The sequence below is a fragment of the Dermacentor albipictus genome, chromosome 1 (genome assembly GCF_038994185.2).
Source record: "Dermacentor albipictus isolate Rhodes 1998 colony chromosome 1, USDA_Dalb.pri_finalv2, whole genome shotgun sequence".
Classification (NCBI taxonomy): domain Eukaryota; kingdom Metazoa; phylum Arthropoda; class Arachnida; order Ixodida; family Ixodidae; genus Dermacentor; species Dermacentor albipictus.
Genome location: NC_091821.1, coordinates 354329483 through 354352298, shown reverse-complemented (window position 1 = coordinate 354352298; position 22816 = coordinate 354329483). Strand labels below are relative to the sequence as shown.

Genomic DNA, 22816 nt, shown 5'->3' with positions numbered 1-22816 from the left:
ACAGGTGTATGCACTCAAATCGAGCTGTCCACTCCGTCAATTATAAGTGAAAACGGAAATTTCGTAACTTTATTGCATCCTTTGCGGCTTGACAAAGGATATAAGCGGTGCTTTTTATATGTAGAATTGAATTGAATTCCGGGGTTTTACTTGCTAAAACAATTATTTGATTAAAAGGCACGCCGTAGTGGGAGACTACGGATTAATTTTGACCACCAGGGGATTTTTAACGTGCCCCTAATACATGGCGCACGGGCGTTTTTGCATTTCCCCCCATTAAGATGTGGCGCCGCAGCGGCCGGCATTTGATCCCGCAAAACCATTATATGCAGATTACAACGCGTTATCAGCCAGAAGTGCCCTTGCGTCCGCGCGAACGACATGTTTACCACGACATTCCAAAGTGCCCAGGACACGCTAGATATTGTAAAGCGAAGAGTGAGATGATTTATTGTTGTTAGATTGTCAGTCAGGTCACATCAAAAAGACAAAAAAAAAGAAAGTGTGTTTTATAGTCAACAGCACTGCTACAAGAATGCATTTGCCACATTGAATGAATAAACGGAGGAAGACAATGAGCTTATATTAAAGCACTGTGCCCGGGCCCACTATTATATATGTCTCAATACAACTGATCATACGTGTGTCATACGCCCTCATATTTGTCATAGTATGTAGCGACTCTGTTAGTGTTCTTAGTCACTCTTCAATCTACTTCAGTGTTTTTAGTGCTTCACTTTTTGCTTGCTGTGCGACGACAGAATAGCCGGCACCATGTAGAGGCGTCAGAAGGTAACTGCGTATTTTGTTCATTTGCCACATAACGTGAAATATCTATCAGGCACCGTACAGGCTTGTTGATAAACTAGGGAAAGTTGCGAGTGAACTATCTCTCTCTTCGTCATCTCCTTTCTTCGTTTAATCCCTCGCCTCCTCTACCCCGTTCAAGGTAGTAAACCGGACATCTGTCTGGTTAACCTTCCTACCTTTCCTTGTTTCTCTCGCTCGCTCTAGGGAACGTTGAAGAGGGGGTGCTTTCTCGTGTAGAAGCGTTTACCCGGAGCCACCTTTTGGTCAGGATACGAAGGACAAATCAACATAGAATGAAATTGAAGGAAGCAAATGCAGCTGCTTATACCCGCCACTTCCTAGCAATATCGTGCGTTGTTTTGTCGCCGACGGCTCCAAACACCATTTGCATGCAGGTGAAGGTTACTGCAATTTACGGTTATATAGTTCCCTCACGCAACAGTGGCAGCTCCTTTGTTTGACGCGCTGTGCTCGGCACTTTTCTCTCAACACTGCTCACACGTGCACAACAGTAGTTATTTCTTTATGTCAAAGTTGGAATTGTAAAAACATGGTTCCGTAGGTTAATCCGGCATTTTTTTTTTTTTTCAGATTCCGAACCTCAGCATGGCCTCCGGAGCGCGGCGCCGCCTGCGACCTGGGATCGCCGGACGCCGAAAGCGTCCGTGCCATGTCCCTCTCGTCGTCTGAGCCGGAGGACAGGGACCTCTCGGACCAGGACAACGACGAGGAAGAGTTCGAGGACACCAGTCCGCTTCTGGCCGCCGCCAAGGCCAGCATACTGGCCGGTGACGATTACGGCTCGGGCTCAGAAAACTCTTCGGCCGCGTCGTCCTCTTCGGACGAAGAAGAGTCATCCGAGGAGAGCGGCATCACCGAGATGAGCAATCAGACGCTCCTGAACAAGAGAATCGAACCCAACAACAACTTCATCGACTCGGTGCTTCTGGGAAGTGCGGACACTCAGTTCATCGGCGGCCGCGACGAAGTGGCCACGCGTTTCGTCACCGCCGAACCCGTCACCGCGCTCATGGCCAACGTGCTGTCGCTGAACGTGGGCTCTTCGCCGACGTCCGCCGACTACAATGACTTCAGTCCCATGAGCGAAGGGAGCAGCACGGCCTCTCTGGCGTCGTCGCTGACGTCGTCGTTCATGACCGGAATGGCATCGATGACGTCTTCGACCATGTCGGTGGACTTGGTGAGCAACGCGAACCTCTTCAGGGACGTCGCTTGGAAGCCCGAAGAGGGCTTTGTGATGGACAAGCTGAAGAAGACGGACGCCAACGTGCGTGAACGCGCGGCCGTGGAGGAATTCGCCGACCTGAACATGGTCGACAGTGGGGACCCGTTCTGCTCGGAAGAACTGACACCGGAGGCTGACGAGTTCTCCAGCCGAAGCGTCAGGAAACCGTACCGCGAAGATGACATCAGACTTCTGCCGGACCTGCTGCCCCCTCTGAGGATACTGGAAGAGCGTGAAAATGCGCTGAACTCGGCCGCGGTCACCAAGGCCGAGATTGATCAGCAGAACGCGTCTCGGCGCAAGCACCTCCTGGAAGGCGGTGGTGGCGCCGATAAGCTTCCCTCTTACTGCGCAGCGCCAGACGAGGACCCCTTGCTTTCGGACGACGTGTCGAGGTAAGTCTCCATGCAGATGTTAAAGACATTTTAAAATTTTAGATCACTATACTACGCCCAAGAAGGAGCCCCGTGGGCTTTCACGAATCATCACAATGTGTGATATAGACCAGAGAACTGTCGCTACGTCGACGACATAAGCAGTGGATTTGCTCTGCTTCTAATAATCTTTTCCTCCCCTTACCCCAGTGCAGGGTAGTCAACCAAACTCAGTCCTGGTTAACTTCCCTGCCTTTGATTTAACCTTGTCTTCTTTCTCTCAAATCATCACTCCTTCTTAGCGAATACTGCTCAGGAGAAACAGTTACGATACGTACAAACACCACGTTCTCGTTATATGTTTTCTTTTTGCTTCAAACAATTTTATTTATAGCATATAAAATTTACTCGAGTCACGTCACTACAGAAGAATAATCTGCCCTGGCGGACACCAAATGCAAGAAAAATCGCGGCAATCGATGCACATATATAAACTAACCACGTTAATAACTTCTTGGTTACAAACATTACAGCTGATATACTGAACAAGGGTCTGGATCTGAACTAGTAGGTACGGCATCATTTTCCTTAAGGCAGCTCAAGCGCACAAAGACACGGACGGTGAAAAGAAGACAAGCGGCACATGTTCAAATTGGAAAGTTGAAGGGAATCGCCGTAAAACTCTAGCTACCGGATTCAACATTTAGAACTTACATCATGCACACTGAAATAACTGGCGTCGAATTATTCGTTCACTGCATCTGATTCCGCACGCGGAACCGCAAAGCGCGGTTGTACGTCTAACCCCTGTGTGGCGTAAAAGTTGTGGCGTAAAATAAAGCTGTCGCCGCACTTCCCTCTTTGCACGACTTGATTACGATTAAACTTAGTCACTTCAGCATCAGGGGCTCGACAGAGTGCGCTATCACGTGGTATGGCGAAGCTTCTCCGTGGGCGAAACCTCAATTTTCCCCACCCTACCACGTCACAAGGGGGCTGTGCCGCGAGTTATTCAATGACTAATTTGACAGCAGTTATTTGGGTCTGCATTACTATATTGCAACATATACTTGCAACATGACTATATTGCAACTAAACTTTTATGGCGATTATCTTCGATTTTTCAATATAACCATTTGCCGTGAGGTTTGTAATTAGGCAGGTAATTAGTGTAATTAGGCTAAAAAGTAATTTGATTGCTTTGGTTGTATTTTGCAATGATTTCCACAACATAATTTATCTGTAGTGACGTGCAAAACGATATTATGTCTGTTGAAGGTACTTTCTAGATGGATGAAACCATAACAGTCATGTATGATGAAATCGATCCAGAGACCCTTTTTGAAAAGACCTTTATCGTTCTTGAGTTATTGCGATGGCCTTAGGCTTTGTCGCCACTGGCTCAGGAGCTTGGCAGCTTTACGTTCGCGTATCTTCTAAAGCTATATATGTTGTGCGCAAGTTCTCCTACGCGCGTGGTGGGGACGAAGAACCGGGCTTTTGAAATTTCTCATAACACCTTATGGTTACGTGCCCAGCTCCATTGTAATTCATTGGACTCCAGCATTCATTCTCAACTGCAATGGAGTATCAAAACATAAGCGATTCAAACTTCTCTATTCCTGACCGCTCAGTCGACAATGCTTTCTCCGAGCTCCCGAGTCGAATGCGCGCTTCCGTTTTTCTCTATATACTGTAAGCAAGTTTTCATTGGGTTTCATTCTTCGCTTTTATCCGTAGTAGCTTCTCTTACTCGACGTGATTTATAAACCGGATATGTGTTATCTAGAAAGGCACCAGGCTTTGTATAAAGCAGGAAGAGATCATAGAAATCAAACCTGAACGTAAGTTCGGATTGAAAAAAGTGGTAATGCGGATATGCCAAGCCTTCCTTCATAAATATCATGGCGTCGACTACAGCCAAATACACTAACCTGCCGCATTATTCGAGTGCAAAAAAAAATCGAAATGAAGGTTGAGACGATGCGACGTCAGAGGCGAATACCGAAGGAACATCAGATAAAGCGACCGATATAAGCACAAAGCGCGAAGACGAAACTTGGAGCATACGCATCACGCTTTCCAGGTTCTGTATTCACAAAAAGGATCTTAAACTAAAAGCATTCCTAAGATCAGATGCTAGATATTCCTAATGACGAACCTTGTACTAACAGGGCAGCCAACCGATGGCAAAAAAACACTTACGAACGAAAAGCTTTGTGAATTTGACCCCAAGTCCTTTTCAGACCATCGATGTGTGATGTACCGGCTTGTACACCTGCGCAGATCTCGTATACAATGGTACACTCGCTGCAGTAAATACCGTGTAAGAAAGAAAAAAAAAGAAAGCACACACAGCGGAGACTTTTCGTCATACAGCAACACTGTCGAAGTTAGTACGTTAATTTCTTCAAATTGAAAGAGTTCATATGAGGTCGATACTTCGAGTACCTGACGTGTTTCGAAAGAGCTACGATCCGAGAGCTGCATCCGTTGTCTGTCACATTTTGCTTCCGCACGTCGGAAACCATACCGTTCTCCGGTAAAGAAAGAAATCCGTGGCCCTGCAGACGCCAAGAAAAAGACACCGCGATACAGCTCCTCTTCTTATATTCCCCTTAAGAAACCTAGGGGACACCATTCTTTACGACTTCATTTGCGAGGAGGTTGCTCGCGAAAGCTTGTCGCCACGCCAAGCAGCGGCAATCACGCGCACGTGCGCAGGTGGGCGCTGCCGGAGAACGTGGCCAAGATTTTCGACAAGGCCGAGCTGACGCGCGAGGCGACCACATCTGCCGCGTCGCTGCTCAACTTCACGCCCGAGAAGGTGCGCCGTTCGCGGCTCTCCCTGCCGCCGACATCGCCGGCCCCGGCGGGGGGAGCATCGGGCAGGCACGCCGACGGCCGCCCGCAGGCCTCGCGGTCCGGCGGCGGCTCGAGCTCGGCCAACGGCGGCGCGGAGCGGCGCCGGGGCCGCGCGTCGCTGTCGCCCGAGCGGTGCGGCGACTTCGACGTGTACAACATCGAGACGAGCATGCCCACCATCGACTGGGAGGCCATGGAGCGGCACCTGAGCCGCGCCGCCAAGGAGGACGACTGGCTCGCTAGGGTGAGCGCGGGGCATCTTACTACAATCCCCACACTTACTTTACAGATGATTGAGATAACGATATTGTTACGTTGTTGTAACAGTGAAGAACCGGTCAGTGCCATTAAATTGAATTATATTCCGAGGTTTCACGCGCCGAATCCGGCGATCATGGGGCACGCCGTAGTGAAGGATTCCCGATTAATTTTGGCTACCCGTGGCACTTTCTCGCGCACTTAAATCCAAGTACGCGAGCGTCCTTGCATTTCGTCTCCATCGAAATACAGACGCTGCGGCTGGTATTTATCACGCAGCCTCAAGCTCAGCAGCGCAATGGCACAGCCACTGAGCTATACCGCGGCGGGTTCAGGGCACGCAGATACTGGAAGTCACAAATCTAATTCTCTACAGGCCGAACTTGTGCGCCCCCTCCCGACCCCCCCCCCCCCCCACCTCTAGAAAGAGAAGGAAAGGGAAAGGAAAAGATAAGTAACACTCAACGCACCACGACAGCGGCGAGCACAATCGTCGACCGTCGAGCGCACAGAAATAAGTGTCACAGTGTATCAGGCGACGGTTTTCTTGTTTTCCATTGTAAAACGTGTCCATGTCGGCCTGTCGCCCACTTCTAGAAGATACCACTGTTATAGATAGGGATGAGCGCGGATGTGTAAGACTAATAATAGAAACGGAGCAGATACTCTCGGCCGCTGACCAATGCATCAACAAACCGTCACTGTCATTGTTAGATTATTTGCGCATGGCATAAAGGCTGAATCGCATGTCATTTAGATTTTCCTGCGTTTTCCGGTTCTATTGGTTTTAGATTGTTTTCATGCCGTCATGTACGTAAGTGCATCCTCATGGTTGCTATCATAGTGTGCCCGTGGTTGTCTGGGGGTATATGTATGACCGATCCCGGAAGTAACATTTTCGTTGTTGATAGTTAGTGCTTGTCTTCGTTTTTCTTTTTGTGTCCTTGTTTTGTTGCGCTGTACAGATACCTTTCAATGATGACCGGCCAGATCTCGTGGTTGAAGTCCACCCGCTATTTCCACATGTATCACAGTGTATTCCCAAATAATGGCTCGCACTCGTTTTTTCCTTAAGGAATGTTCAATTGACAACAGCGCTTGCATCGCGTGCCCCCCATGTGATTAGACAAGGTTCCGTCGCTACACAATCTGCGACTTCATTCGAGACAATAAATTTGCCAGACGTCACACCACCACTTAACGGTGAAACATACATTGCCGATCACTTCAATGATCACTTCTGTAAGCTAGACAAATCCCTTGCATTGTTGTTTTCTCTCAAGCGATATACCCAAGCTATAGGAAGTCCTAAGCGGAGCTCCGTCGTTTTTGAAGATTTCTCACCCCGTGAGATAGCTTCTATACAGTCAAGAGCTACGACCGGAAGAAATAACCGTGGTACACATGATATATATTTATCTATAACAGTACATTGAAGAACTCGGCGAACGCTTTGCAAAAAAATTGGAGGCTTATCAAGGTTAAGCCCAGTGGATGCGAAGCATCCACTGGGCTTAACCTTAGCGTATCCTTAGCGTTTGGAGGCATCTTGACCGCATACACGCCCGGCGCAAAGACGCTGGCGCGGTTGCGGGCACAGAGACTGACGCGACGGCGGGCGCGCGCCGCTTCATCCCTGGCGTGACGTCACATATCACGTGATGCAGCGATGGTGGCGCCGCCGCCGCGTCGCGCGCGACGGCGCGAACTGAAGTGTGGAGGCCTCCGCCGGGCGACGTCCGACGGCGCGATATGAGGTCCCATCTGCAGCCGGTGTGACGTCATCACGTGACGTCACATCATGTGACCTCACTTCAGGGTGAATGGTGGCCACCGCCGGGAGGCGACCGACGGCGCGATATGAGGCCCCATCTGCAGCCGGTGTGACGTCATCACGTGACGTCATATCACGTGACCTACTTGAAGGTCACTTGAAGGTCAATGGTTGCCACCGCCGGGAGGCGACCGACGGCGCGATATGAGGCTCCATCTGCAACCTGTGTGACGTCATCACGTGACGTCATGTCACGTGACCCCACTTCAGGGTCAATGGTGGCCACCGCCGGGCGTCGCGCGAAGGCCCGAAACCTACGTTAATATGCTTCGCATAAAATATTGAGTGCATCCTCTCACGTGAAAGTGTATATTGAAATTTTAAAGATAGGACGTGTGATTCCAATTTATAACGGAGACAATAGTAAATACCTTCAGAATTACATCCCAATATTTAGATTAAGTGCATTTGTTACTATATTTGAACAACTTTCGACCAAGAGATCTTTTTTCATTATAGATAAATATAAAGTTATTTCAGGTATACCGCATGGATTCTGTAATGATAGGTCCATGTCAACAGCTGTAACAGGCTTTACGAACTTGTAAATAAGGTTTTAAACGACAAGTGCTGTATAGTTGGTATACTTACGGATATAAAGCAAGCCTATGAGACTGTAAATCATAAAATTCGGTTGCAGAAGCTTGAAAAATACGGATTCAGAAGCCTAGTTGCTCAAAGAGAGAGAGAGAAAGGCAAAGGAAAGACAGGGAGGTTAACCAGAGATTATCTCCGGTTGGCTACCCTGTACTGGGGGAGGGGAAAGGGGAAGCGATAGGTGAGAGGGAGAAGGATTAAAAAAAACGAAACTACTAAGTTGCTCAAGTTCCAGAAAGTGACCAATATGGTTGACAGCATGCAGATGGTTAAAGTGTGAGACGCCACATCAAGCCTTCGGCCCAGTAACTTGGGGAGTGCCGCAAGGTTACAATTTAGGACCTCTGTTCTTTTTCTTTGCTTTTTATTCATCTACTACCTCCTACCTGTACTTCACAATTGTGATATTATAATGTATGCAGATAATACCATACAATGTATTATTTCCTGGTCAGGATCCATCTCAGTTGCAATATTTAGCTAATTCTGATCTTAACAAAATGTCACGATTGTTTTTCGAAAATCAAACTGGTGTCAAATGTTTCAAAAACAAAGTACATGGTATTTTCGAGTCGACCGCCGGCCCAAAGGAGCTCGATTTCGCTATGGCCAAAAATCTAATCTACGACGTTGACAAGCATAAATATTCAGGCATTGCAGTATACTCTGCTCTAAATTGCAGTGGCCCTATCCACCACGTCCGCAAGAAATTAAATAGCGCATGCTATGCGCTGTTGAACGCCAGAAGCCATTTTTCTCATGCGCACACTTACAATCATACGCTATTCCATATTTCACGGTCACATAATCTATTGCATCGAAACATGGGTGCTTACATACCAAAATTTTCTTGAGTCCTGTCATGAGAGCTCTTTGCCGTCACAACAAATTCTAAGCCGCATGAAACAGCAGACACCCCTTTTAGCATGTTGAACATCATGCAGTTTTTCCAAGCACGAGACTAAGATTACTCCCATGGTGGAAAAAAAAAAAGTACTTCGATATAACCTTCCTTTCCCTTTATCCTATCTTATTCGGCCTACTCGACAGACATGCCGTTCTAACATGCGCTTAAATTTGCCGTAAAATCACAATACATTTGGTAAAAGAAGTATTCAGGAACCAAGAATTGGAACAGCTTACCAGTAGACGTAAAAACAGATGAAACGTTTACCCACGCCGTCAAAAAGTTATTTAGTGTTGGTACACACATCTCTCCAGTAGATTGTTATGGTTTATGGTGCGGGTATGCATTGAACTATTATTATTATTATTATTATTATTATTATTATTATTATTATTATTATTATTATTATTATTATTATTATTATTATTATTTTAATCTAGTCATCATTTATGTGCACTTTAGTATGTGTGACAGATGGTCACACTGCCTTGTTATGTGCGTGTGGTTGTAGTGATGTGTGTTTTGTAGCTCGCAGGTATACATGAATTGGCCAGTGACTGTCGGCTAAGGGCACAGATGGCAACTGCTCTATTTTGCGTGTAGGAAATAAACTTAAGACATTTTGATCGATACAGTAGGCGAGTCTTACGTCGAGTGATAAATCGATAACACTGACACTCGGGTGACAGACGGTCGCCGTCAGGAAGCACAACATGCATGATAGTATCAATACAACAGTACCCTTAACTGCAGTAACAGTTCAGTGCAGTATATACTATTTGTACCGACCCAGGCGGAAAGCACGCATCCGGTGCACTGTATAGTCTCACAAGAATCACGATACGGCAGTTCACAGGCTGAAGTTATACATATACGACGATGTGGACAAACGTAGTGCAACATCAGGTGCAGATAATGTGTCTCAGATATGCACGCGCGTACAATGGTTATGCGACAAATAGGTAGGTATTGGTAGGTACAATCGGACTCAAAAGTTTACGGAATGCATGTTCCACGACAAAGGTGAGCTGCTAGACGTTAAGCCTTGGCTATTATAATTAAAAGCGAAGCTTTCTTTGCCTACCCTCTCGGGTTTGGCATGGCAGTATCAGCACTTGATCCTGCTGTTTGCTGTTGGTATCTTTTATATCAGGTCATTGCCGTTATTGCTAATAGGATACCTGGCTACGCGGACGTTAGCAGCAGAGAAAATATGCAGCGATAATTTCGCTCGTTAACTGAATCATTCAAATAGCTTTTTATTTGCTAACATTAGTACAGTTGATCTAATCGCGAAATCGAAGCCAAAGTGTGGTGAATTCATGTCTGCTTAGTAGAAATCTTCCAACTATAGCACCACTTTCGGTATATGTGACCTAAACATTTTCTACAAAATTATATGAGCGTTCCGATTCGCAGTTTCCTAAAAGCGTGCGCCTTTAACAGTTCGGGACGATCTTAACTGAAACGCCTAGCCATTCTTTAGCAGATTTTTCGGATGGCTATTTCAAAAGTGGTGCTAGCTATAGGACTTCTGATAAATAGACATGACTTCACTTCAATTTTCCAATTACATGCGCCGTAAAATTAGTAATGAAAGGTTATTTAGCATGTTTTTTGTAGTTGGTGGTATTATCGTTGAAAGAGGTTTTGCTGCTAATGTCCGCCACTCCAGGTAGCCTATATGTAAGGACGGCAGGATCCTAAATGTGCCAGTTTTGTTTATTCCGCATAAAAATAAATACCGGGTACATGTATGCTGACCGACAATGTAGCTACAAAACGCGCTTCTGTTCCATGTAATGAAGAAGAAAATTCCACATCAAACCGTAACATGTAGTGTCTGTTTACAGGCATCTCTGAAGCACATCGACCATCTAATGGAATAGCGCCTTGTAGTCAACGAATTCCTTGGTTTACTATGTTTCCTTCTAAAACAGACACCCGCTGACTAGCCATGCGGTATGTGCCACTGAGCGCGTGCCCACTCATGGAAAATTCAACAGAATGGGTACGTGATTCACCCACTGCGTTAGCCCGGCTGATATGGTGTTCCGCTGCTGAGCTCGAGGTCGCGGGTACGATCCCAGCCGCGGCGGCCACATTTACATCATGGATGCGAAAACACTCTGTATATACTTAGGTGCAGGCAGTCAAAATTATTCCGGAAATACCCCACTATTCGCCATGCTTCATAACCATATTGTGGTTCTGTACGTACGTAATGCCCCATAATTATCTTTTTTTTTATTTCTGGGGTATGTGCCTCTGTTACTCAAGGGTTCAGCGCTTGTATCTCATCTTTGTTCCTTTGTGGATGCATGTGTTAGCGCTGTTATAATTTTCAAATCAAGTATACATGCACCAACTCGCCCAGAAAGAAGTTTTAATATTACACAAGGAGTTCGGAATCATTAAATGTAATTAGACGTGCACGCGACTGGTTGATGCAGGTCGTCCACCCGTTATGAACGGCGGCGATTAACAGTGGCGGCTGGCCAGCCGAGCAGCGTATACCGTCGTTTGGGACCTGTAGCCTGGAGCGTTCTTTTTCTAGCTCGTGTCTGGCCGATCGTTCTTTTCCTTGGCGCACATCGCGATCGTCCGCTACAAGCGCTGCTACAGATATGTGTCGTATTTATCTGTGTGTACACTTGTCATCGCCATTATTCCCTCGATGATCATCATAGATCACCTTCGTCCTTGTGACATCGCTGCCTACAGCGAACAACGGCTGACGCTGTGGGTTCGCCTGATTTGGTGTACCTGTTTTGACATAGATTGTGAGCGGTGTATTGCATAAGCATAAGGATTGCATGACATTTAAGCTCGTCCCATTTGTGGTGGATAAACATGAGCATTGCATGAGATTACACGTAGCATATCACGAAAGTTGAGCGCACAGTTGAGCGCACAGTTGAACGCATCGAAGTGTCCCATAGCACTTAAATCAATTTTTCCTCGCTTCGCTTAGATACCAACCTGTGCGTTCAATCTGCATAATTTTTAATGTATCAGTGTATAGGTTGCGAAACCCCACTTCAGATTGATAATTTGAATGATTAGTTATGTGCGCAGGCTTCGCGGGCATCCAGCTGTTTCGCATATTCCGTGCCCCACAAACTGGTTTCTGCTTTCTCAGAACTTCTGGTTTGCGCGAGCATCTTTAACTCAAGCGCTGTCCGTGCACGTCTCTATACCCTCTCTATATCCCTTGCCTCTCTTCCACTTCTCCCTTCCCCCTGCGTAGGGTAGCCAACCGGACTCTTGACTGGTTAACATCCCTGCCTTCCTTATATCCCTCTCTCTCTCCAGCAATAAGGAAGTGGCAGCAGTCAGTCGTCACACAAATCAAGCTAGCCCGCGCTAGAAAGGAAGCGGATGACAAGGGCGTTCTGCCCTCTCTGGACCGACCTCACGAGGTTCGCGAGATGGGAAAGGTCTGCACGCCAAGGAAAGATGCGCTGTCGGGCGGAGGACGGGCTTCCGTTTGCAGGGGTTGTTTGTTTAACCAGAAGAAACATGAGAAAGGGGTGCCTGACGCACAAACGAAGCGCACATGTCTGAGGGCGATAAACTCCGGCGAAGCAGGGAGCAGATATGTGTACTCTGCCTTGCAGAAAGCGGAGGCCAAGGAAAAAGCGGCCAGCCTGACTGAGATTGAGAGTATTTACGTTGGGCACTCACTAGGTGCGTTATCAGGCGCAGTACAGAATGCCTCAATAACATGCTGCGTGATCGCAGTGGGACAGTGTTATTTTTTTAATAAACGTAATTGGTGATACAGTTACGATACGACGAAGAACACGTGTAAAGAAAAAAACACAAGGACGCACCCTGAGCTACCTGCAGACGTTTAAGGTTAACGTGGTCGTGTATAGGTATATAGTGCAGTCCGTTCATTCGCTGAACGCTTGCCCAAGGAATTAGTAACTAAAACGGAAATATCTTTATTCTTCTGTCCGCCCCTTTCCCTCAACCTTGTATCACAATTGATCTTAGTATTGTAGCATGATTATATGTTCGCTTTATTTGCCACCGTTATGAGTGGAACTTCTCACCTCTTTCCTAGGTAGCTTAATTAGGACTCACCCCACTTTCTGATTGGTGCCGAGCAGAAATCTTAAAGCTTTTGTTCAATTTCGTTAACTCAAGCTATTTTGAGGAGGAGGGAGGAGGAAATAAAGAGAGAAGGCAGTGATGTTAACCAGAAATGCGTCTGGTTGGTTACCCTACTCTGGGGCACGGGAGAGAGGGAATAGAAAGATGGGATAGAGAGGGAGGGGAGGAGGAAGGCGGTGAGCGCGCGCACGCACACGGAGGGCCTGAGTGAGTCAAAGGCGTTTGCATAGGCCATCCGCCCTGAAGATCGCCCTCAAGACAAAAGTGCCTTCACAGCTTTGTGGGCCGACGAGCGATGGGGACGGTCTTCAAGCAGCACCTGCCCATACAACGGCCTATCGTCCAGTCGTCGCAATGCGATAGATAATGTTTGTCTTTCCGACTGAAATCGATGACATTCACACAATAAGTGTTCGATGTTCTCTTCGATGCTGCAAACGTCGCATGCAGAACTGTCGGTCAGTCTAATCAAAGTAGTGCACGCCTTCGTGAAAGCCACTCCCAACCACAGCCGGTACAGAAGCGATGCCTCACGTCGGTGAAGCCCGGGTGGAGGTCGGCGTTGGATCGAAGGGTTCAGTTCGTGCAACCTGGTGCGCCTTATATTTGGGGTATTCCACTCTGCCAAAGCATTATGCGTCCCCAAATAACTACCTATCCCCTGCAAGGATGTTACCAACAAGAACCATCCACAAGCCTAACCTTTACTTTCACTCCCGCAATGACATATTCAAGTATAGTTTTTTTGTCTGAACCATGGATTCAACTCTGGAACTGTTCGCCTGACGAAACGCGATCGCTCACTTTAGAAGATTTTTCCAAGTGCATTGAATAATGTGTACTGGAGATTATCGGTGCCAGCATGGTGAAGTGTGGAAGAGGAAGACGTTGATGAACGCATAGTGCGCGGTCGATCGGTGTTCGGCAGCTGAGAACTGGCCCGTTTTCGTGGTCGTGTCAGGTGCCCTGCAGACTCTACTTAGAAGTACACGCCGCGGCAAATGTTTCCCTATTTACGGTGCTTTTCTTGATGGCCATGGTTACTGGGCTGTCAGTTGCGCTTCCTCCCCCACTCTCCTGCATGCGTCAATTAAGAGAAAGGAAATACCGCATCCTTTCCCTGTGCATACGGTCGTCAAATTAGGCGTGCGCACTGGTGCACGCTCGACTAACCGACATCCCCGTCTTCGGTTGCATTCGCCGCAACCTGGGACGCATGCTGCCTGTCTGTCACTCGTCCCGGAATAGGAGGTGCGCCGTTTCTTCCGTTTCGGCGGCGCACTGCGAGGCGGACGTCATCCTGTCGCGTTCGCGTCGCTGACAGAGCGCGGGCGCCCGCGAGGACAGCGCATATACGCGTCGGCTCCCACCGAGACCGCGCCCTCGTTTGGACCCATTTGCTCGCCTGTTGAGGGCTTGACGCAGCCGAGTCACCACCGCCGCTGTCGACGCGCTCCCATCGCTGTTTGCGCTGCAGTCGATGCTCCACCGAGTATTCCTGAAATAAAAGAGTCCGGAATGACGTTACCGTGTTGTCTGTCACCGCACCCATATCCGCTGCGGTGTTACGGAGAAGAGGACGCAGCAGAAGTCGGAGAAGCGATAAGAACGGCTACGGAGAAAAGCGGGCGTCGCGACAACAAAATCCATTACGAGAATGGCATAGTAAGAAGAATGGGGCGTTGGTTCGTGCGCGCTTGTAAGTTGGCGAGGGAGGGCGTGTTTGTTTCGGTTTTGTTGTTGCTGCTGCTGTCGTAATTTAAGCTTGGTTATAGCTTGCCTTCCCGTGATAATGAGAACGATAATTAAGGCGTCGTGGAATGAGAACGATAAGGCGTCGTGGACGTCGGGGCAGCGGTACATCTATGGGACAGCGTGCCGAATAAAATAAAAATAGTAAGACTTGCAAATGTTTGTCATTCCAACGCAGTAAAAAGTGATAAGAAGCGGCAACAACCGCTTTTTACTCCTGGGTGCAGGAGGACGACTTAGAAGTCCTGCTCGGAAAAAAGATTTTATAAAACAGTGAGAAGTCAGAGGAAACGTTAACGTTTACTTGAAATTGTGTTTCTTATTTTTGGTCATAAATGCGTGCGATAGCAAAAAAGATACGATTGCGAATTGTATTGAATATGAATCTTAAATCAAGAGAGTGAGAGTGGTTACTTCAAAGCAGGGAGCTCTGGGATATTTTTTACACTACACTCTAGAAGGGAAATTTTCGTACATCAAACGACTCATGGTTGTAGCAGCGTACACTGTAGAGAACACAATCGTAGAAAAATAAATAATGTTTAATAAAGTTGCGGCAGGGGTGGGAAGGGGAGGCAAGGGAGCTATTTCTTCGCTGCAGACGCCGTAACTGTCTGGCTCGAGGCTATATACGCCTCAAGTATTGCGTATGAGTGCATCTATCAGGCTTTTGGTGTTCCCTCTTCGAAGCATTGACCGAGGCCAGTAAGTTTCAGTGACCTGACGAGCCAGACTGACGCATTTGCATGATATGGCCGATGGCCTTAATGGTACAGGCCAAGGAAGAAATTCGTTATGATAGCAATTTGGCAGGAACGCACAAAACGAGTAACGCGACACACTGTCAGACACACAGTTGGGTGCCGTATTTTCATCATCCATGGCCTCGGACGCATAAAACATACGGGAGGGGTCGCCAAACACACGCTCGCCGGACAGTTTCCCATGTCCGTCCTTCTATTCGCCTCTCCCTAACATCATCCGAAAGCTCCTTCCCGTCATCTTCGCGTCCACATGGTGTCCGAAGACAAACATCGGCGACGGCTGCAAAGATCCTTGGCGGGAAATCTGCGACGACGAGGCTTTCTTTTGTTGTCGTTACCGCGGCATCTATTCTCCCCTTGCTTTCCCCTGCGGGTCCGTGATATTTTTATGGTCTTCTATCGGTCATTAGGAGCCTCTCCGAGCGTCGTCCGCAAACAGTTGTACACACACGCTGCCGCCGCCGTCTATCTTATCGGTCGCGCGAACCTCTCGGGACACTATCGCAGCGCGCCGTGGTTTTCGGCAGTGTGCCGTGCATGGGAGCACAAAAACGCTTCCCGTGTCCGAACGGGCTTTGAGGCCGGACCCGCTTATGGACTCAGCGAGACGTCGCTGCTTTGTCCCCGTCTGTTCTGTCCAACCGTCCCAATGCCCGATGTGATGCGGCAGCATTGAACCCTTAGACCGACGTTGTGCGACCGTGAGGTCCTTTATATCGCAACGACTGCGTACCTCCAAGGAGTCTGCTTGCTCAGTGATTGTAGGTCTATTTGGTGTTCATACGCTTCATTCGCCATCAGATGAAAGCAAGCTCCCATTCCCATTGCTCCGTGGAGGTCACGAATGAGTGGGATCGACAATGAGGCAGCGACCGCAGCCCGCCTATACCACAATAATCGTAACTCATTGTCATACAGTGGTGGTATGCATAATTCTCTTGAGACGTCAGTATTAAAGCAAAGCCTTCGTTTCCTCTTCCTTATTCTACTACTCTTAATTACTTCAAGACTCCATCTTCCTTAGGGCCTCTCTCTTATTCTTGATTTCTCATTAAAAAGGTAGCATCGCAGCCGCATTTGGTATTCACCTGTAAAGAACATGTCCTGTAGAAATGATGTACCACTGAGAATACGGTAGCTCTGGCACCTGCAGACCTTCGACATAATCCCACCTTGGCTGTTGTGAACACGAGTTGCGCACCCGTTCAAAAAGCTCTGCAGAAGCAGCAGCGATCGCATTTTGTAGTCACGCGCAACAATCCAGAGAGGTTCTCTCCCCCTCCGATGGGAAGGTCTACTTGAGGGGCAGATCTTCTCTTTGGGCAGCGAAATTAAGCCGTCCTCCATCACCTTTAGTCTCGTTTCTGATTTTCAGTGGTGAGACAGAAACAACGCTCTTCAATTAAATACAGATAATTGTTCAGGCGTGTATAGCTGTAAGTACCTACATGCTACTCCTCATAGGGAAGGGGATCGGGGACAGAAAGGCCGTAGAAAGAGGAGAGCGAGAAAATAGAGAGAAAAAAAATGCAAGGCAATATATGATCATGGCGTGTACAGGCGAGATAATTGTGGTGGTATTGATGTAAACAGGCGGGAGGTTGTCAATTAAGCCAGTGTCTTGAAGGAATGAAATAAGAAAATTTAAAGCTTGAAGGAGAAGGCTCCTTCAGTATCCACCTTCAGTATGCTCCTTCAGTACCTATATTATTCTTCCTAGATCCAGGTCTCATACACATAAGCACTCATCACTTCTCTTATCATCATCACCCATCCTAGTATACTTTCACTACCCTTCCCTCTTCCCCGGTGCAGAGTAGCAGACTATAGCGCACTAGTTCATGTCGACCTCTCTGTCTTTCCTGTCAATAAATTCCATTCTATATTCTTCCTAGATCTAGTGAGTTCTGGGAAGCACACCCCATTCTAATTAGATAGCATGCCCTTTCGTTTCTGTAACCTGAACATTCAAACAAAATATTTTCCACGGTTCCTAATGCATTGAGGCAGCGTGACTATACCCGTAATGCTGTCTATGGTCAACTTTCAAATAGGTATAAATACAGACGCTTTTTCAGCACAGACGCTCTTGGCAACAGTCCAAAATTTTTTTTCTGAATAGCCAAGAGCTTCGAAATGGGAATTCCGTTTTGATAGTGAAATTACCTACAACATGATTGCGTTCTGGTGAAGAGAAAGTTTTAACTGGCTGCCAGCTCCAATTTCCCCATTCATATACAGGGGGAGAACGGCAAGTCTCTATTTAGACAACCGCTAGACCCACTGCTAAATGAAATTCGTTACACTTCAAAGAAAATGTAAAGTTCGAGTAGTCTGATTTGGGCCCTCACGTGTTTCTTGTGATGGAAGAAAAAAAAATCACAAAATCCCGACATAAACCAAGAAAAGAAAAAGAAATGACGCGGTATGTTTACATTTACGTAGCTCCGCAACAAAACGAATATTGCAAATCCTGCTAAGTGCACACTAAACAATACCGAAATGTTAAACTGCAGTTTCAAATACTGGTTGCAGTGGCTACGTGAATGCTGTGAAACTTAGAAGAATTCTGTAATCTCCATATACGAGAACTCTGGGAAAGGACGAGCAATCACTCCGGCATAACAGGCTTGCCACTAGTCTATTGTTTTTAAATGGGGCGTTAAAAAAATGTGTGACACTGCTAACAGGTTCGTCTGAGCAGGAGAGTTGGCTACAGAATACCAGCAGCACTGGGAGCGCCATCTCGAGCGGCATGCCCGAAAACCTCTTTGCCAAATGAAAACACATTATCAAGTGGCATGTGTTATGGAACGCCAAGACAACACATTTTCCTACTCCACCATAGTTTCTTTCTGCACACTAGAATTATAAGTTACTCTAAACTTTTCGATTTGGAGTTCTGCGAGAAAATCACTTTTTTTTATTATTTGTTCAGACTTCGTACTACTATTTAATTTTCTTGTAATCCAATCGCTCTCCCCAACTTTGTTCGCCATGGACATTAAAAAAAAGTGCGGGGAGGATGGAGCATTTTAAATGTCAGAAAATAAAGTTGCTCCACTGAGATATAGGTGCATCACACCTTGAGCTATAGAACATGAACTTGAATCGTGAACTAGTTAGTGCCTCCTGTTTCTCGCGCCGAAGTCGCCTTTTAACTATTCTGTGAGACTCTGGTCTCAGCGAAATACTTTGATTCTGTACGTGGCATGTTTTGTGTTTGTTATGTGTCTGTCATGTGGCCTGTGTGTGTGTCATTATACTCATTACCGCATTTCATTTATAATCGCAGGAGCATGCTAGGCGTTCCGTCAGGCAAACATTTCCAGCTTTCATTAAGTAGCCTCTTTCTCTCTCTCTCTCTCTGTGCTATTCAACTGTTGCCGTGGACATTTTGCCGACATGCGTGGACATATTCCGGAAGGCAATTTACTCGAAATCGCCGGAAATTGAAAACGTACTACTTCTGCTCCTCCTATACGTTTACCCAACAAAATTTTTTTTTGCGGACACATAATTCAGGCATCAAACAGCACATGTTTCCTCCTCTGATCACTTACGTGTTTAAAATGAAGATTCGCAATGCACGTGGTTATAAATCGAGGCGCTTTCGCAAACGGTGCTGCGCATACCCTTTGAACTAACCACATGTAGTGCATACATATATCTCGCGGTAACTCACCATCGCGCACTTAAACAGAACGCGCACGTGTACACGACAGTTTCGTGGAACCACCCTGCTGTAGTTACTGTCATGGTACACCAGCTGCATCCATTTGTCTTCGGGTGCCTTTCCCATGCTTGCGGGCGCGGCTAGTGTTTCGGGATAGTAAACATCTGGAAGCCGTTGCGTTCGCTCTGCCCCTCACAAGCCCGCACACGGTTTTCTTTACTCTAGTGCCTTGGATATAACTGCATTGAAAGAATTGCTGCACTTAATATAACGCGAGAGAGCTTACAGCAGGCTGGTTCTTCGTTTACATATGCACGTTTTGTTTAAGTGCACGATGATGAGTTGCGGCAAGACATATACGCTCAATGTTGTCAGTTCAACAGCATGCCATGCCTTGGTAGCGCGAGCCCTCCCCGATATTTTAAGTTTTCTTTTTTTCGCTCATAAGGGACGCCCTACTAGAAAATGAAAGTAGAGGAGTATGTCGGTTGCTCGCGCAAACATAACAGTGTCGACGTCAGTAATATTTGTGGGGAGATCACATATATGGCCCACTATGCAATTATTCAATATACAAGCGTACATTTATATGTGCACATAAATTTTCGCTATACACTTCTATGCTATCCGTGATAACATTAAAAGTACATAGAAGATTGACGTAGCACTAAAGCTTATATGGTAAAGCTTGAAAATAAATTCTAATAGTCGGTGTATTCGGCCTATACTAATCCAGAATACTAACCAGACGCCAAGAAGTAATCATAAGGAAAGCACAAACCGGTACACTTCTAACAGAAAACTACAAACACGATTTTCATACACTACAAGGTGCAATCCAAGTGCTCGAAATGTGGAGCCTACCCCAAAAACAAACACATTCTTCGGCGATGCCCAGCCGCACAACACACAAAGAGACAATATATGGGCAGAGTGGATCGCTGCCCGATGGGTTTTCGAGCTACAATTATGGAAACCATTGGTGAATTTCATTTTGGAAAACGTTTGGGACCAACAATAAACGTTTATTATCTCCCTTTCTCTCTCTACCATGTAACATATATAAGGCCGAAACTTGGTGTAGGGATAAGAACGAGACTTGAGAAGAAGCGCGAGGCCACGCAGCGACCGATGAAACGGAAAATGATAGGGATACCGTTAAGATAACACAGTAGAATAGAGAGCAAACGTGGGCAGTTGGCAGTCGGTTGAGATTAAGAGGAAGTAGTAAGGCGGAGCAACCGGGTCATCCGCGATTGGCGCTGAGCCGTGCTCCTTTAAGGGCTGCAAAAGACAGTACCTGCCTTTCCCTTCTTCACAAAGAACCACCTCTCTCTCTCTCTCTCATCCATGATGGAGGAGAAAACCCGTTATCTATTAGACCTGCACAATGGCTACTAAGGGAAGTGAAACGCCGTCAATGGCGGCAAAGGGTTAGGTGATGCGATAAGACTAGGAAATTCGCAGGCATATAGTATAGTAGGGTTTTTCAACAGAAGGGTGACTGGAGATCACTGGGAGTGGCCGCCATCCTTACGTGAACGTGATAATGATGATTACAAAGGCTGTATGTATGCCCAGCTACTACCATTTAGTACTCGAGCTTACGAAAAGTGCGCTTCAAAAAAAAGATAATGTTATGATTTGCGGTCTTTACGATGTTGCAAGTTGTACGGATAAATCCGAACAGCGTATTGTTCATTAGTGATGTTTATACTGTGCATGCGATCATGTCGTCCTTTGTTCTCAATATAGATACCCCTTTCGATTCTAGAGATCATCACTACCGACCTAAATTGGAACGTGCGAAGAATCTCTGAGTAGATACGCATGCATTCTGCGTCTAATCTTCCCACTCTCGCGTCCTCTCCAATCTAATACTGCACGCTGGAAGTCACAAAAGCACTGGTACTGTTCCCTAATCACCGTCGCGAGCATCCGCGATGGATACACTAACGAAAGCCAGCCGAGCCTAAACCAGGGGACATCTGGAGACGTGTTTGTTGCTGTCGGCGTGGCACAGGGGCCACCTCACGCAGCAGTGGCCTTGACAGTTCGTTTTTCGCAGACACGACGACGATGTGTCGTCTTTCCGCACGTGCCCGTGCCACGTGCTTCGTCGTGACGCTTCGACCTGCCACCTCCTCCACTTTACTGCTGGGGGAAAAAAGAAAAAGAAGAATAAAGGAAACAGTGGGCGACGGCTCGAATTCCTAGGCTTGAAGCACCGAGCGCGAGGGCCGGAGAGCTTCTATGTAGCGGTCCTTCCGAGCGCGACGTCGTTCCATTCCGAGCGCGTTCTTTCATCATCGGGCGCGTCGTCGTCCAATTGAAGAGTCCGCGGTTTTGTGTTTGGCGTTCTTGGAGAGAAGCCAAGGCTGTGTTGCTTGCTGCTGCTGCTGCAGCAGCGCGCGGGCTTAGGAGAGGAGAGAGATATGTGCTTGGGGGGGATGCGGGGGCGAGACCCCCGAGCCGAGCGCTGAGCGAGAGGAGCGGAGCGTTTGCAATCGCTGGTAACTTTCAGCGCGTACTGCCAGCAGCCTTCCCTCTCCGAACTCGGGCAGCGCCTTCCTCCACGTGATTCACGTCCGCGCAGGGTTTCCTTCAAGGGCTGCACGACGGCGAGCCCGCCGTGCTTCAACGTCTGCCGCTGATCAGTCAAGCCGTCGTCGAAAAACTTGGCTGCGGGTGCGCGCGATTCCCGCAGCCTGCGCTGCGCTCCGTTCACTTGTCTGCAGCGCGAGTGGTGGTTTGTGTGTGCCAAGTCGTTTCGTTCCGCCGGTCGGCCCTTGTTCCAGGCTCGGTTGTGGAAGCTGTAGTGGCACTGTTTGCACGGAAGAGGGCGGATGTGACGCCGCGCGTGTGGAGGCGTGGTGAAGGCCGGCGTGTCGTGCTTCGGGCGGAAGGCTACACCGGGGCGCCCAATTTCCGGCAGAATTGCCGTTTCTTGCGCGCGGGGCTTCGATCCAGATTCTTCAGAGTGACGTTATCTTCGGTGCTTGCGGAGGCGTAGGCACACTGCGACGTCTAGCTCACCCAGGGAGCTGCCCTTGTACATAGAAGCCGGACTCTTGCACAAAGCGAGCGACCAGAGGCTGTAAGGAAATGAAGACTCGTAAAATTATCGCGGCAACGAAGAATGGTGACTTCTAAGCGGACGCTCGTTGTCCATCGCCCGCGAGTTCATGTGCTGTTTGTGCCAAGAGACACCTTCACGCTATAAGTACAATGTTCCTCTTCTCGGTCCGAGTGAGATGCTCGCCGCCTATGCAAGAGGACAATAACATGCATGCTGAAATCATGCGATTGTTCCGGACTGCGTTGTGTTTTGCAGTACTTCGTTAATCACGGCATGTTTGACAAGATAACCCTACAATCGTCCGCCAGTCAAAAGTAATTGGAAGTGTCAACAGAGAACGTGCCTGACATTGTAACTCCTCGGCAGAGTGCCCGTCTCGGCGGCCGTGCCTTCCTGAGAGGCTGACTCGCCAGGATGTCGATACCTGCGTAAACTGTCGCCACAGCGGGGCGAGCCGTCTGTTGACGAGGACGTGCATCTATCACCCGTGTGACACATGCCCGTTTTTCGCTCGACGACGCTGTCGCAGCGC

The 22816-nt window shown here is 47.6% G+C and overlaps 1 protein-coding gene across 3 annotated transcripts in view; it reads left to right on the top strand.

Moving 5' to 3' along the window:
* Positions 1–22816, top strand: part of Schip1 (Schwannomin interacting protein 1) — a 123266-nt gene that overhangs the window by 79192 nt on the left and 21258 nt on the right. For all 3 annotated transcript variants that reach the window (XM_065452189.2, XM_065452191.2, XM_065452190.2), the window contains 2 exons: positions 1402–2451; positions 5155–5539. In XM_065452189.2, coding sequence (XP_065308261.2) covers positions 1402–2451; positions 5155–5539 — 1435 coding nt within the window. The remainder of the gene's footprint in view (positions 1–1401; positions 2452–5154; positions 5540–22816) is intronic.